This window comes from Salvia hispanica, chromosome 1 (assembly GCF_029641045.1).
Source record: "Salvia hispanica isolate PSC_SH4W2 chromosome 1, Shi_PSC_v1, whole genome shotgun sequence".
NCBI lineage: Eukaryota > Viridiplantae > Streptophyta > Magnoliopsida > Lamiales > Lamiaceae > Salvia > Salvia hispanica.
The window spans coordinates 4,787,011-4,802,779 of record NC_142692.1 but is presented as its reverse complement, the minus strand read 5'-3'; the positions used below and the strand labels follow the sequence as shown (position 1 = coordinate 4,802,779).

Genomic DNA, 15,769 nt, shown 5'->3' with positions numbered 1-15,769 from the left:
TTACGCTCTCATACTTTATTCTCTCCACTTTATTCACTTTTTACTTTATTCTCTCTACCTTTTTTCTCTTTCTTATTTTTTTATCTATTTATTTAACACACCCAACATTCATTTCTTAAACTCCGTGCCGAAAAGTTCTGCCTCAACTATGAGGGAACAAAGGGAGTAGTATTATTTTAGAAACAAAATAGTAGACCAAATATATTATCATTTGGTATTTCTAAATTCTACCCAATTACAATTACATGTTTAATCGTGAATCATGAAAATATAAAATCATAACCGATCACAATATGGCTGATTAATAGTTATGTTTCATTTATAGAGTTTTGAATTTGATACACTTATTTGCTTCTACCTATCGAGTCTACTATAGTTGTGAACTCCTACTTTGTGTCTACAAACACAATTATTTTTTGAGATAATGTCAGTATAATTATAAGTAACAAGAACTAACACATGTTACAAATCTAAAATTTTTTATGATACATGGTTAAATCAAAATCATCCGTTATTCTTTACTAAAAAAAAAAATCATCAGTTCAACCCAAAAACAACCAAAAGTCAGTGATTTTGAATTCGAACCGCAACCAATAGGTCAAACTAGAACCGTAAAAAAGGCAGAACAATTACAGTTTCGAAAACGGCATACCTGCTTTTCTGCATAAAATAGTCCGATTCCCGGCTGGGACAAAAAAAATCGACGGTTTTGAATCGAAACTAATTTCTGGTTCAGCAAAGTTGCTCGGTATAACCAATCCGTTAAATAAGAAAAACAGAAAAGGAATTATAGTGTGAAAAAGAGTCAACAACGCAAGTAAGACTTCGCTGTCAAAAAAACGACTTGGCTAATGAGCAAATTCCAAAACTCACCAAAAAAAAAGCGATCAAAAAGCTTAAGCAACCGACACTCTCACTAACCGTTTTCGACGCAGACACCACCAAACGCCCTTAGATTCTCCGTCGTCGACCGCCGCGCACGCTACCACCGGAGACGGCTATGATGGCGGCTATGATGTCGGAGAAGATGGTGGACCCCACCCCAACCCCCGCCCCCTCAATCACTCGCAATCCTTCCCAACAGTTTTCCGGCGAGTCTCCATCCGTTCCGCCCTCGCCGGAAGCACCTGATCGCTCGTCCTCCTCCACTCCCAGTCCTTCCAGGCAGCTCGATCTTCAGGTAAATTGTCGAATTTCAATTGTTTTTTTTTTTTTTTTTTTGAAGTGAAAAATTCAATCGTAATTGAACTTATGCTATGTGAAATTGCTTGCGGTGGAAGATAGGGCAAGTGTGCTTATTGCTTTGGAATTGATATTAAGACATTGATTGTTTGGGAGAAAATTCGAGTATCTCCAATTTGATTTTATTGGAGCGTAATCGCTTTAAAACACATTTCCATTTTTCGTGGATAAATTCGTTGTGTACAGCTACTTTAGAGACGATTGTATTTGCCGACTATACTTGCATTGGATGGTTTTAACTGGTTGGGATGTGATTAATTGACGATGAATGGGGATAAAAGAGTTCTACTAGTAAAAACAGGAGGGGGTCATATTGAGTTTTCAGACTATTAGCTCATCCTGCCTCCGCTATCATTTTCTCATTGATGGAGACAAATGTGACTCGTGTACTGTCCCCAGTTATTATGAATTGAGTTGATTAGCTGATGGGTAACTATTATGTTTTCTTACAGGGTCAACCGCCTACGAGACTAGAAGAGTATCGGCAGCTGTTTCGTCTTCCACCTGATGAAGTAACTAACTATATTGTTTTATTATTGAGTCTGTTTGACAAATTTGGAGGAATTGTATATGTTTGGTCTTACTTGGATGCGTGAGATGAGAGACGATGGGAAACAACATATGAGCTGTATAACTTCACGAAATAGTACACCTCTATGTTTGCATTGCTTATGATTATTATTTCTAGCAGTGCAATATTTCAGCATTTCTTATCTAACTAATCAGTGTTACCTGTAACTGTTCTGTTCCTTATAACTTTTTTGTGGCATGCTTCCTAATTATCTAAATCATTTTTTCATTAATTTGATGAGTATTTCCTGTTATGATGAGCGATTGAGTTTATTTTGTTAAAGGTAGACACGGATCAGGCACTGCCAGTTTGCTTTTCAATTTTCAAATAAATGTTTTTGGTCATGGTAGATGGTTGAATTCGTATGTATTAGACTTTGTACATCATTTACTTCATTTTCCTGAAACCTTTCAGGTTCTCATCCAAGATTTTAACTGTGCCTTGCAAGAGAATTTTCTTCTTCAGGTAACTTATACTGCTCTGTTCTATTTCTTGTTTATCATTTTAAATTTCAATCTTGATTTCATGCTGCATGAATTCTATATTCTAAATAGATAATATTCAGTGTCTGTTCTACCATGGATTTGAACCAACCTTTATTTATTTGTTATTTCACAAGGTTTAAAGCCAACTGATATTCCACTTCACTAATAGATTTAATTTTTCTCCTTGCAGGGTCATATGTACCTTTTCGGTCACTATATCTGCTTCTATTCCAATCTGTTTGGATTTGAGACAAAGGTCTGTTCTAGAGTTTGTGATTTTCTTTCTTCTTTAACTTCTTAAATATAAGTTTGGGTACTATCTATATTGTGGCTATACTGATTCATGCTGTTTTTTTTCGATAATCTGGAATAGTATCATATGTTCAATGACCATGATGAATTTATAATTTACTTTCTTCCTGAAACTTTTATCCAAGTTTGAGTAGTGTATATATTGTGGCTATACTGATTCATACAGTGTTATTTCAATAATTTAGAAATAGTAGTATCATATATTCCATGTTGTAGTTCTTGATGCATTCCTGATTCCTCTTCTTTCTGGAACAAATATACTCAATAAAGGAACACAGATTTTTGACTTGTTCCTGTCTATTAAGGAATACATAGTTATGTATATTGATATGTTTATGGTCATTGGTGATGCCTCAAAGAAAAATGTGATACTCAACTGCTCGAGGCTGCTAAATTCACTATGCTATGCACAAATGGTACTTATACTTATTTTTATTTTGAATGTTTAAACTTTAATTGACTTGAAATTTCAGAAAATTATTCCATTTACTGAAATCACATCAATACGAAGAGCAAATGCGGTAGCTGTTTTTCCAACTGCTATAGAAATAATAGCTGGTGGCAAGAAGGTATCAGTCTATTTGCGTACAGCTTTGTTGTTCAACAGAACATTATTTTCACATATAATTTAGGGTATGTTATATATGTTTTTCTTTTCATGCAGTACTTCTTTACCTCTTTGTTATTCCGTGACGAAGCATATAAGCTTATCAATGAAGGTTGGGTGCACCATGGTGGTGGATCTAAGGAAATTACAGATCAACAGGTTACTAAACGTGTTCATGATTAAACTTGTGCTCTGTTTCCAAACATGGACTACTAGTTTGTTTAAGTTGCATCATATCTTTTCAGTATTTGTCTTCCAAGTTTCTCATGCATTTGCCCTTTTACTTTTTCTTCGATTTGTTTTTATCAACTTGATGTCATTTTCTGGAACTGAATTAGTGGTTTGGCATAGAGCTTAGCATTAGCTTGACTTGATGCTACGTATTTCACAGTCTTAGTAATATCTGTTATTTCTGGAACCATGAGATCTAGTCTTGTGAATGAGGGGATATAAGCTTTTGATGTCTTCTTGTCACTGTTCTATTGTTATCATCATATTATGAAGTTGGAGCTGTTTCTTGTTCTCTGTACGTACGTATATACACATACGTGTGTGTGTGTTGATAGGTATGATGAAAATTAAAAAAGGTAGATGTTGGCATAAAATCATACTCCCTCCGTCCCCAAAGAATATGCACTTTGGGTTCAGCACGGATTTTAATGTAAAATTGGTAAAGTAAGAGAGATGTAGAGAGAAAAAGTAATTAAAGTATTGTTAGTGGAGAATGGGTCCCACCTCATTAGAGAGAAAAGACTTTCCAAAATTAGAAAGTACATATTCTTGTGGTCTTGTGGGACGGACTAAAAAAGAAAGAGTGCATATTCTTGGGGGATGGAGGGAATACTTTATTGTCATGAATCGTTTGTTAGATTTTTATTGTGCTTGTTAACTTTACAAGTTTGTCATCTCAATGAAGCTTGTGTTGGCATAAAATCTTGTGGGTTAATATTGCTCATAGCTGCACATATTTGGGTGATTATTTTCTCTTGGCCTCACTGTATTGTATTATCTTGTTCTTGTCTAACTTAGGAGCCAAAGCTTGATGCATCAAGCCAGGAAAACGGAAGCTATATAGCTGAAAAATCTATTAGCACCAGACAATCATTGGATGAGTCAGATATCATTGGAAGGTAACTATAATATGGTTCTGAAATTTAGTGAGGCTAGTGAAGTGGTTTTAGAGCCAGTTTTGCTGTAACACTGTGATTTTCATTGAATTTATGATACCTGGGATCTGTCTCTAAATGGCCAACATGTGTAACAAACAAATAACAGAAAATACTGCTATTGTGGAAAAAGGTGAAATTAGACCATCCTCTTTAGCAGAGACAGAGAAATTTGAAGCAACTGATATTTTGATGTTAGGGTTTATGAGTTTCATAAGTCCATTTACAAAGAGATGAAAGACTGAAAGTATAGACTCCTATTTACATGAAATTTTAATTTCACAATATGTTGATAAAGCCTTGGAAATTATATACTCTATGGTTTCTTAATAAATTGGGGTAATTGACAGTTGACATGAGCCTTAATTTAAAGGGTTTGCTCATAAGAATGTCCACAGATTTGATCAACGACTCTTCTTGCTTTGTCAGCAGATACAAATATATGTATGCCTAAGGCGCGTACTCTTGTTTTTTTCTTGCTTAGCAGCTTAAGGTTCTCTCCTACTAATAATCATAAGTACCTCTCGATATAGTTTTTGGTCAGCAGTAAACACATTATCATGTAGCAATACCTATTTTTCATTTGAGTTTCCAACTGGACTGCTAGGAGTTTAGTACCTTTTGAGGTAAGAATGATACCCTGGGAATGTAGCGCGTCAAAATTTCATTTAAATAAGAAAGGGTGTTGCTCTGTGCACAGTGATAACAATCACCTCATATCGGAGGAATCCAAACATTTAGCCGATGGTGAGCCTGAAATTATCCCAACATCTTCAGTCATAGAAGTTAAGGAAGAACCAAATGCACTGCCTGCTCCTGTTACCGAGTGTTCTTCATCAGAAAAATCTTTTACATGGGAACCTGAGCCTACTGATGCTCCTGGAGGTTAGCCAATATAATACCAACTTGGGCTTCCGTATGTTGTGAGTTAGTTCTTAGAGGTTGTATGTTGTACCAGGTTTCTAGATTATTCATGTGTGAACATATTGATCGGAGAATGTTCTTTCTTCAATTTCCACTGCATCTTCAAACCTTTATCCTGATTTTGGGTTTACGTGATGCAGTTCCTGAAGGCTACACCAGGGTTGCAGAGTCAAAGTTTCCGGTAGTACAACTAATTCATATGTAATGTTGATTTAGGATGTCATCTTATGACTGGATTGGTCATGAGCAAGCTTCATCCAATTATTGAGCTTCCTTTTATTTTGATGCAGGTACGAGCAGAGGAGTTCTTTAATATATTCTTCTCTGATGATAGTGTTAATTTCCATGAGTCGTTTCATGCGAAGTGTGGTGATAAAGGTGATGTGTGAAGGCATTTGATGGCTTGTTATATCCTTATAGTGTCTTGTCCTTTGTTACTGGTGATCTTTTATGGGGTTTATTACAAACTAATCTTGAGTTATATTCTGTATACAGAAAATCTCCACAATGTTTGTGAAATTCTAACAGTGATTGAGTAAAGACCTGTTTAAGGAATGTTTTAAGAAAAATTCTAAAATTTTAAAATTTCAAATGCCTATTTGTCTTTGTTTCTACTTATAAAATTGCAAACAGTTAGGGAATTTGTAGACAAAATAAAATCTTAAGGTGGCATTTGCACTAATGCAAGAGTACATTTTTCATTCAAATGCATAACTTGGTTACTCCCTCCGTCCACGATCAAATGTCCTAAGTTCACTTGGCACGTGTTTTAAGAAATGTAATGGAAAGTGGGTAGAAATAGTTAGTGGAGTGTATATTAGTTTTAAAATAAAATGTGAGTAGAATGAGTTAGTGGAATGTGGAGTCCATTACCAAGTAGTCAAAAGTAAATGAGACACTTAATCCTGGACGGAGGGAGTATTTTCTATAATGGCAAACATCGGGGTTAATATATGTCATATTTATATGTTATTTAACCACTGTGCTTGACGTTATTTACTGTTTCCCTGACAGATTTCAAGTGTTCATCATGGCAACCTCATGAAAAATTTGGGCATACTCGTGATGTATCATTTCAGCATCCAATTAAAATTTATTTTGGTATGCCTTGTTCAAGTCATGTTCATGTCAGAAATGTTGTTTCCTGCCTTAAGTGATGCTTGGGAGCTTATTCTCTAACGTTCATGCATGTCAGGTGCAAGATTCGGTAGCTGTCAAGAGGTTCAGAAATATAGAGTTTATAGGAACTGGCAAGTTTCATTATTATATATACTCCAGTATTACTTTGTTGTGGTGATTGTTATTACTACTTGTGAAGATGTGTTATAGAAAATAAGTAGAAGTACATTTATTATAGATCTTTATGATTGAATGACTACACATGAGTTATAATTTTTACAATATTTAGGGATTTTTTTTCAACTCTCCCCTACATATAGCAAAATATTATGCTGAGTCCTTTGGCATTAACCGAGTTAAGCATGAGGTTTTCTTGGACTGTCAACAACAAAATAGGATATTTTGCGGATATCTCTTGCTAGTTGCTATATGATAAATTGATTGGAAACGATGTTTTTCCCCGGTCATAGCTTAGCAAATGGGGAATGCTCAGATGACAAGGTTAGCAAATGAACATTTTCATTCTTAGATATTGATCTAGTCAAATTTGTGGAGGATATTAGCTGTCAGAAGAATTATTTTGTAATTTTTTCATCTTCATAATATCTGATAAAAGATATTGAGCAGTGCTACTTTATATGCTTAATATATTATCGTTCTGGTGTGATTTACTGCCATAATATAGGGTAAACTAGTAGGTTGTCCCTATGTATAAAATAGTCCATATGACCCTTTCAAATTTATTTCTTTGCAAGTTCATGTGTTGTTTTTTGTTGAGGGGTGAATTCATGTTCGTCAATCTGAAAACCGCGAAAGGGTAGTTATAGCATGTTATTATACATGGTATAATGATTGTTCCTTTTTTAGTCGGTCAAAAACCTAGGCTACCTATTAACCATAGTAATATATTTACTGAAATGTATGAGCTCAAATGACGTTGATTGATACGTTTTGGTCAAAGCAAGCAGTGAGATTTTCCATTCTATTCTATAAGATTTCGGTGGTGGTTGCATAATATTTGTCTGCTGGTTGAAATTTATTATCTTCCTTACCATCTCAACTTTATTGCAGCCATTTGATCATTGATACTTCTCAAAATATTAGTGATGTTCCATACGGCGACTACTTTGCTGTTGAGGTTTGATTTCTTACATACTGCTGAGACACTTAAAGCTAGTTGTGATTGATTCTGTTAGGAGCATACCTGATTTATTTTTCTAGTCATCCTTGTTGCTCTATCTTCCCTCCTCTATGTCATCCTGGTCACCTTCATCATTGATTTTTTTTATCCCTTCTTAATTACTAGAGAGAGGGATCTTATTCTGTTTTATTGATTGTCCTTATAAGGGACGCTGGGATGTCGAGCAAGTGGGAAATGATTCAACGCCTTCCTGCACTTTGAGGGTTTACACCAATGTCGCCTTTTCAAAGAAAACGATGTGGAAAGGTTTGCCTTCAAACATATACATTCTATGGAAAAATTCTTGCCCATGAAGAAGAAAGAATATTATCTTTACATATATAACAATACATGACACAGACTATTATCTTTACACATATAACTTTACATGATACATTGGGTCCAGAAAACTGTTCGTGGAATGAATGATATTATATTGCAAATATAAAAGTATGATACAGTATCACATGATCTGAACTGTTAAGTTTCTGTTGCTCCCTAGGCTAGATAGATGCTATCGTTAGATGCTGTGCAAGAGGATACTATTGATACTTTAGATTCCTAAGGCACCCATCAAATACAATAATACATAAGAAATCTTTTCATATACTTTATGTCTGTAACTGAAGGAAATAATATCAGGGATAGCAATCCATTAAAGTCATATCTTCACTCTGTACGGATGCATAACTTCTTTTATCCGCCCTGGCCACCTGGCGTTCTGTCTGCATACTTACTTTTTAGCGGCCCGACCTAGTTGGCTCTGTTCCTTCTTTTCTCAGACTAGTGTGTGTTTTTGGACTTTGAGGATTTGCAGTAAATAAGTGAAAGAGCTTCACAGAAATATTGGTTTGATTGCTGATTGGGTGCTAATTTGCAGGCAAAATAGTACAGTCTACAGTGGAAGAGTGCCGAGAAGCTTATGCAATTTGGATAGACTTGGTATCTTCCCATTCTTGAACCAACAATTTTTCTATTTTGCCTTTTTCCTTGAATACATCTGGCGCAGTTGATCTAATAGACTGATAATTCAGGCACATGAGGTGTTGAAGCAGAAGAACTTGGAGAAAGGAGGTATTTCTGCTGTTCATATGTGCCGGACATGGAAATACTAATTATATAAGTTCTTATTTTGTTATGGATTATTTTTGTTAACTTCGTCTATTTATCTCATTCTATCACAAAAAACCTGGTTGGTACTAGCTATTTGATTCTGCAAATCTCATCTAATTCATAGGGGTTTCTGCTTCCAACATGAATACAAATATAGTTCAGCCAGAAAACCAAGCAAACAGTCTGCAACACCTGGAAGCAAAGGCAAGTGATCCGGGAATACCAACTACCTTACCTGATGTGGCTGATATGAACCAACAAGTCACTTATATTCCACAAGGAAATGCCAGCCCGGCATTGACTGGATCTCTGTTTAGAGATACCTTTGCCAACTTCTGTACATCGATAAAACATATGAGCACTCCATCCCTGCTTCTGGTCGTTACTATTGCTGTAATTCTTGTTTTAATGCAGGTAAACTTTCCAACTGATTACATGGTTGAAATTTTCTACCTTGCATGTCATTTTAATTTTGGCAGCTAGGATAGGAGAACCATTGAGTAACTAGCATATAATCGGCAAATTAGAATCTTCTTTATTTATGCCAGAAAGTGATCTCCTGGGATCGCTCGAGAGATCACTGTGCTCCATATTAGGAGTAACAGATTATGCAACTGCATTGAGCCTTTGTTTGTTTGATTTCTACAGCTAAGCATCCTCGTCTTACTAAGTAGACCCCAGCGGATCCATGTGATCCCTCAGGCAAGCTGCACGAACGGCATGGGAAATAGAGGGGACGCAGTCGCCTCAGTTGGTAGGCAAATCAAGTATCTGAAGGAGGAGATGCATTTAGTGGAGACTTTGCTGGAGAAGATGCAAGATGAGCATGCTCAACTAAAAGAAAAATTGAGAGAATTAGAGCTGTTCAGGAACTGAGATAAAGGTGTTTTGTATACATGCTGTGGCATTCTTTTATTTTAGGTTAAAGCTTCTCTTGTCTAACCGAGTTTAATTGTACATCTGTAAAGAAGGATTTCTGTATTTTTTATGACTATGTCTATATGTGATGGTGCAATTGATGGTTTAGCGTTTCGGGGCTGAAGTCCTAATTTTAGAAATTTGAAAATTATTTTGATTTTTGTAAACATATAAAAATAATGTTTATGTCTGTATATAATTAGTTTAGTAAGGGTGATAACTCATCTAGGGATGAAAATTTATGAACAAAAATAATTTTTTTTCATAAATTTTCATCCCTAAATGAGTTATCACACCTACCAAACATGGCTGTGTTTAAATATGGGGCATTTGATACTCTTTTATGCAATGATTCATAGTATTTCTTTTTTAAAACGTCTATTTTTAGCAAAAATCAACTCTTTATTTTTTCTTCATTTTACTACTAATTGAAATTTTTAAAAATCCCTAGTCAGTAGTACTAGTAAGTTGTTAACTGGGCCAAAATCACTCTGACCTTTAATTTTAAAGGTTACATTAGTTTTTGGCAAAAAAAAAAATGAATCAATTCATAAAGCAAATAAAGTTTTTCTTGTTGGAGAAAAAGTAGCAATGGATAATCGAATTTGAATCTTGATCTAAAAAAATTCAAATGCGGTAGAATAAAAAACAGATAATGATATTTCACAAATCACATCCCTACACGATGCTAATTAAAGATGAGTTAGTTGATTAACTGTAAATATTCGGAGGATAGTTTCATGTGAAGACAAAACCATGACAAGCTCCGATTTGATGTATATAAACACTAGTACCCTTTCCATTCTAAACTATTTTTGTTAGTTGCAAAATTATAAACTTTCTAATTAGAAATATTTGACTAACATCTTATCTTTACACATTATTTTATTTACAATATTTATCATTACAATCTAATTAAATATCGTACTAGTAATAAAGATATGGACTCTATATACATTAACACTATTTCTACTATATTTCTCTTCATCACTCTTATTTTACCTATTTTGCATTATAACTCATGCTCCACCAAAAGTATATTCATAATTACTAGAGACGGAGAGAGTATTTCATTTATAAGAATATCAACCGCTTTTGTAACAATCACTTTTAGTTATAAGTATCATTTGTTGACACATTATAACTTTTGTTCATAATAAAAACAATCACTTTTATTCATTATAAAAAAAGTACCCCTCCGTCCCTCTGTAGTAGAGGCATTTCTTTTCGGCACATATTTTAAGAAAAATTGTTTTAAATGAGTTAAGTAAAGGAAGAATAAATTCAGAAAGAAAAAAGGTAGAAAGATGAAGAGAGAGTAAAGTACTTTTTGCCGAAAATGGAAATGACTCAGCTACAATGGGACAATCCAAAAAAGAATACGACTCAGTTACGGGATGGAGTACTAAGTTTTATAAAAATAGTACCAGTACTTATTTTATATACATATAAAAACAATAAATCTATGCACAAGTTTTTGCCTTGTAGAGTTCAAGATGTGACATTTCAACTACTTGGAAACTGATTTAAGTTGATTTTGCCATTATTCGTAAAACTCATGATTCCATACATCACTTATGGCTGAAAAGCCTCAATCACTTATGGCTGAAAAGCCTCAAATATCTATAAAAGTTTAGATATGAAAAGCACATTATCTTATAGTATATCAAAGTAATTAATATTCTTTCCATACACAAAAAATCAATTATAACTTTCGGTACGATCTATTCATGACTTTTCATTAGTAAAAATAGGGTTCGCACACTCATTACATTTACCACACATCTTATCCTACTTAGATACTAGTACCAACCATTCTATTCAAATCTACTCGCTTTGTTCATGAAAAATAATTTTAGTAGTAGAGGATACACATTTTTATGCATATTAATAAAACAATAGAGGAGAATTAATTAATATATTTATTAATAAAAAATAAACATTAATTTAGTGGATACCAATGAATATCAAATAGTAACTCATAAAATTCTGTACACAGTAACGAGAGATTGAGAGGCCTATGAGGCTATGACTGTGAGTCTGTGAGGATGGAATGAGAGGATCTGAGAAACTGCAATCAAAAGCGCTTTTTAAATAATTCACATATTGAACGTGAAGTGCGTGAGAATCACGTGTTACTAATATTTAATGATGTACACGTCAATTGAAGTAGTGATTCCATGTGATAAGATATAATATCATTTCAATGCACGTGTGTTTTAACCGTCAGAACACAATGCACAATACACCCGATCCCAATTCCCAAACCCAAAGTCCCAAACCCAAACTATATCCTATCAGGATCTCAAATTTTGATTTCAATGATATGAGAATATTGAAGCATTAACATCGGCGTTTTTTCACATATTATTCTACATATTGCATAGTATACTCAATCCAAAAAAGTATAAACATTTAGTTTGATACAGATTTTAATACATAATTACTAAAATAAAAGAGAGATATAAAATTTTTAAAGTATTGTTTATGGAGAATGAGTCTCACTTTATTAGAGAGAAAAGAGATCCAAAATTAAAATGTTCATACTTAGTGACAGGCTAAAAATGAAAGAGTTCATACTTTTCAGGACGGATGGAGTATATTTTTTTTTTTATGTATTCTATATAGTACTATTCCTCCCGTCCACCAATAATAAGTTCATTTGGACTTGTCTCGGGTTTAAGAAATGTAATGAAAAGTGGGTGGAATAAGTTAACATAAAGTGAATCACACTCTTATATATTAATCTTATAGGATTAATAAAATGTGAGTGAGATATAATTAATGTGACGTGAGGCCTATTCCTTAAAGTAATAATCATTCACTAACTGGCAGAGTATAATACAATGCATTTCATCCGGGAGAATATTTTTTAAATAATACAAAATCAAACCAACATCATTTTAAGTCCACCTTGTTTAAATTCTTTAACCAAATTTTACTGTGATAAAAATCAAATAAATCGAAAGCCAGTGTATCTGAAATACAAATATCAAGTGCAAAATAAAAAATGCTCAAAATGATTGTATTTATACTCTAAATAAGATAGTAGTAAGTCGGACTGATCAATGAAATTTTACAACTGCACGCATGGACTGCATGGACTTACCTTCGGGTCGCGCAACCCCACCCGACCTCACCTCCATCCGTCGCTGTTACTCCTATTGGCTATAGTTCAATGTATTTGCTTTACTTTATCCCCCATAGTATAGTCGTGGAATTCATGCAAAACTATAAATAACTGCATGACTAATTTTGAGCTAGATAGCTAATTTCTCACCTCTATTAATTTCAAGATTGTTGTCAAGACATTTATTTTCATTTTGAAAATATATTTTACACAGATCACAAATTATATCGAGTTAATCTGGGTACCAACTATTAACAAAAAAATGACATTTCATGCAAAACTTTGGTTACCAACTATGTATTTTCATTCAATTCAAAAAAAAAGCCTCCATCTTCGATTAATCAGATAGGGCTGTGGGAGCCAAAATATTTTGTCTCCCATCATAAAGAATGATGAATGCCTAATTACATATCCACACAATTAATTATGAATCATTCAAAAACTGATCCACATTGCTTCTCCTATTGAGCTCTTTCTAGCACCATCTTTGCCGTTGCTCTTAGTGGGCAATTCGAGCTCACAAAATTATCCACCAAATGTAGATACGTCTTCAAATCATGACACGTGGCGACGCTCCCGTTGCTCAAATCCGGGCAGTCCCGGCTGCTCAGCCTCAGCTCCTTCCCGATCTCCGCGTACACCCACTGCGTTTCCTCCACGCGCTTCTGCAGCCAATTTAGTACTCCCGCCGCCTTTTGTGCGTCCCTGTTTAGGGACGCACTGGCCTCGTCCTCGTTCAGGACGAAGCCAGGCACTTTAGTGATGGGATCGTCAGAGTTGACAATTCTCAGCACTTTAGTGCCACTCTTTTCGAGGAGGCTCCTGAAGCTCTTGTTCCCAACCCTAGGCCCCCCGAACGACACCACCGTCACGAGGGGCGCGTGCTTGAACGTCGCCGCCACGTCGTGCGCCGTTAGCGTCGCCAGGGCCGCGCCGAGGCTGTGCCCCGTCACGGTGATGCTCAGCGGCTCGTCCGCGTACTTTCGCAGGATTTTTTCGACCTCATCCCGTATCGAGGCCTGCAGGCTTTCTCGGGCGCAGGTGCCCGAGGTGTACAGGCTCAGGAAGCCGCTCTGCACCATCGAGTCCCTGTCGCCCGCCATGTCATCTGGGAGACTAGTGAGGTTGACGCGCAGATTCTCGAGCCACTCGAGGCACGTGGCGGTGCCTCGGTAGGCGATGACTACGTCGCGGCGGCCGAGCCTGGCGATTTCGTCCTTGTCCTCGCAGACCGCGACGTAGCCAATCCAGCTGGACTGGGCAGAGGCCCAGTCAGGGGCCCGCTGCCCGGCCCAGCTGGGGAGCTGGACCCCGCACGTGGCGTGCAGGCTCCTGGTGACTCTATATCCGGAGCCCGCCAGCATGGCGGTCTCGGGATACTGACACGTGGCGTAGCCGGGGGAGGAGGTGTCGAAGTCGAAGCATTTGTAGGCGGCGTCGACGAACTCGCCGTAGCGGAGAATCTCGCGGCGGAGGTCGTCGTCGAGGGGGTCAAGCAAGCCTTCCCAGTTCTTGATCCCTTGAAACTCCATCCATTTGTCTCTCACTTTCTTGGCTCGAGAAACGAGAGATTCGTTTGAGTTCAACGACATATTTCCTTTGGGATTCCAAGAATTAGCGTTTTTTATCTTCAAACTACATTTCTGCGGCAGTGATTGTGATGGAGAGTGGCTTGAGCTCATCGTTGCCACATTCAAATTGGATTGCCTCGAAATCCCAAAGCCAAGTTTCATACTAGTAGTATTTAGTCAGCAGAAGAGAGAGAGAGAAGGGAGATTTAAGGTTGTTGGTTTTTGTCGTATGAAGTGAGAGTTAATTTATAAGGAAGGGGAGAGAAGAAGGAGAGAGGAAAGAGGAGATTTAAGCTGCGGGAAAAGGGGAAATAGTTTAGTTGGATGAGTTTCCTATTAATGGGTATGTGGGGACTGTTACAAAATTTGAGTTGAAAATAAATGGAGAGTTGAAAAACGTTTTATGATCGGGGATCTGCTTACGCGTCATTCAAATTTTAAGTTAGCAATTGACGTGAGTTTTTTTTCAAAGCCTACCATCATTAGTCATATGGTCCACCTCATACTCGTCACGTATTGATATTTCGTACTCTCAACGTAAACAAAATTAACTAGTAATCCCTCCGTCCCAAAATATTAAACTCATATACCATTTTAGATGTTCCAATATACTTGAGTCATTTCTAATTATGGTAAAAATTTATTTTATTATCAACTCCACTTACACTATAAAAGAACATCTCCTAAATTCATGTACTCAAAAGAAAAGGGTCTAATATCTTGGAACGGAGAGAGTACATTCATTTTTCTCAACTACTCCCTCCGTCACCCACATATATATTGTCACAGTTTGATCGGATACGGGATTTAAAAAATACTCCCTCCGTCCCGGATGAAGAGTGACACTTTTCCATTTCGGTACGTCCCCAATTAAGTCACACTTCCTACTTACTCCTTCTGTCCCTAATAATTCGTCACCATTTGACCCAGCACGGGTTTTAAGAAATACTCCCTCTGTCCCATTAAAATGAAATGTTTTCCTTTTTTGGTTGTCCCATTAAAAATGAAACGTTTCCTAAAATGGAAATAACTTTATCTCTACTTTTTCATCTCTCTTACTTTACTCTCACTTCATTAACTCACAAAACAACTCTGCATAAAATCTCGTGCCGATTCCCAAATGTTTCATTTTAAGTGGGACGGAGGGAGTATAATAGAAAGTAAGTTGAAAAAGTTGGTGACATGTGGGTCATTACTTTTGTATATTAATTTTATAATAAAATGTGAGGTGTAAATGAGTTAGTGGAATGTAGGGTCCACTATCAAAAATGGTAAAAGTGAAATGTGACAAATTTTTAGGGACGGACGAAAAAGGAAATAGGTGATAAATTTTCAGGGACGGATGAAGTACTATATTTGGATATCAAAAATACCTTTATTTTTGGCAAAATTTACACAAAATGCCATTATCTAACTCCATTTATTACACAA

At 36.0% G+C, this 15,769-nt stretch overlaps 1 protein-coding gene and 1 pseudogene across 1 annotated transcript; one reads left to right on the top strand and one right to left on the bottom strand.

The window, feature by feature from the left end:
* Positions 1 to 830: 830 nt before the first annotated feature.
* Positions 831 to 9,745, top strand: VAD1 (GRAM domain family protein). Its single transcript, XM_048123804.2, has 18 exons — positions 831 to 1,180; positions 1,695 to 1,754; positions 2,228 to 2,278; positions 2,489 to 2,554; positions 3,084 to 3,179; positions 3,275 to 3,376; positions 4,247 to 4,347; positions 5,084 to 5,268; positions 5,448 to 5,488; positions 5,598 to 5,685; positions 6,322 to 6,408; positions 6,503 to 6,557; positions 7,498 to 7,564; positions 7,774 to 7,873; positions 8,487 to 8,548; positions 8,641 to 8,680; positions 8,844 to 9,133; positions 9,368 to 9,745. The coding sequence occupies exons 1-18, from the start codon at positions 1,001 to 1,003 to the stop codon at positions 9,593 to 9,595; spliced, it is 1,899 nt and encodes a 632-aa protein (XP_047979761.1). The 5' UTR covers positions 831 to 1,000; the 3' UTR covers positions 9,596 to 9,745.
* Positions 9,746 to 13,018: 3,273 nt separating this feature from the next.
* On the bottom strand, positions 13,019 to 14,543 carry LOC125224341 (phospholipase A(1) DAD1, chloroplastic pseudogene; annotated as a pseudogene).
* Positions 14,544 to 15,769: the final 1,226 nt, after the last annotated feature.

Bases quoted from the DNA above. Each gene is read 5' to 3' on its own strand.
- VAD1 (XM_048123804.2), top strand. From the start codon at position 1,001: ATGATGGCGGCTATGATGTCGGAGAAGATGGTGGACCCCACCCCAACC. The intron at 5,686-6,321 runs GTGATGTGTGAA...TTTCCCTGACAG, and splicing joins TGCGAAGTGTGGTGATAAAG to ATTTCAAGTGTTCATCATGG. The intron at 6,558-7,497 runs GCAAGTTTCATT...ACTTTATTGCAG, and splicing joins TATAGAGTTTATAGGAACTG to CCATTTGATCATTGATACTT.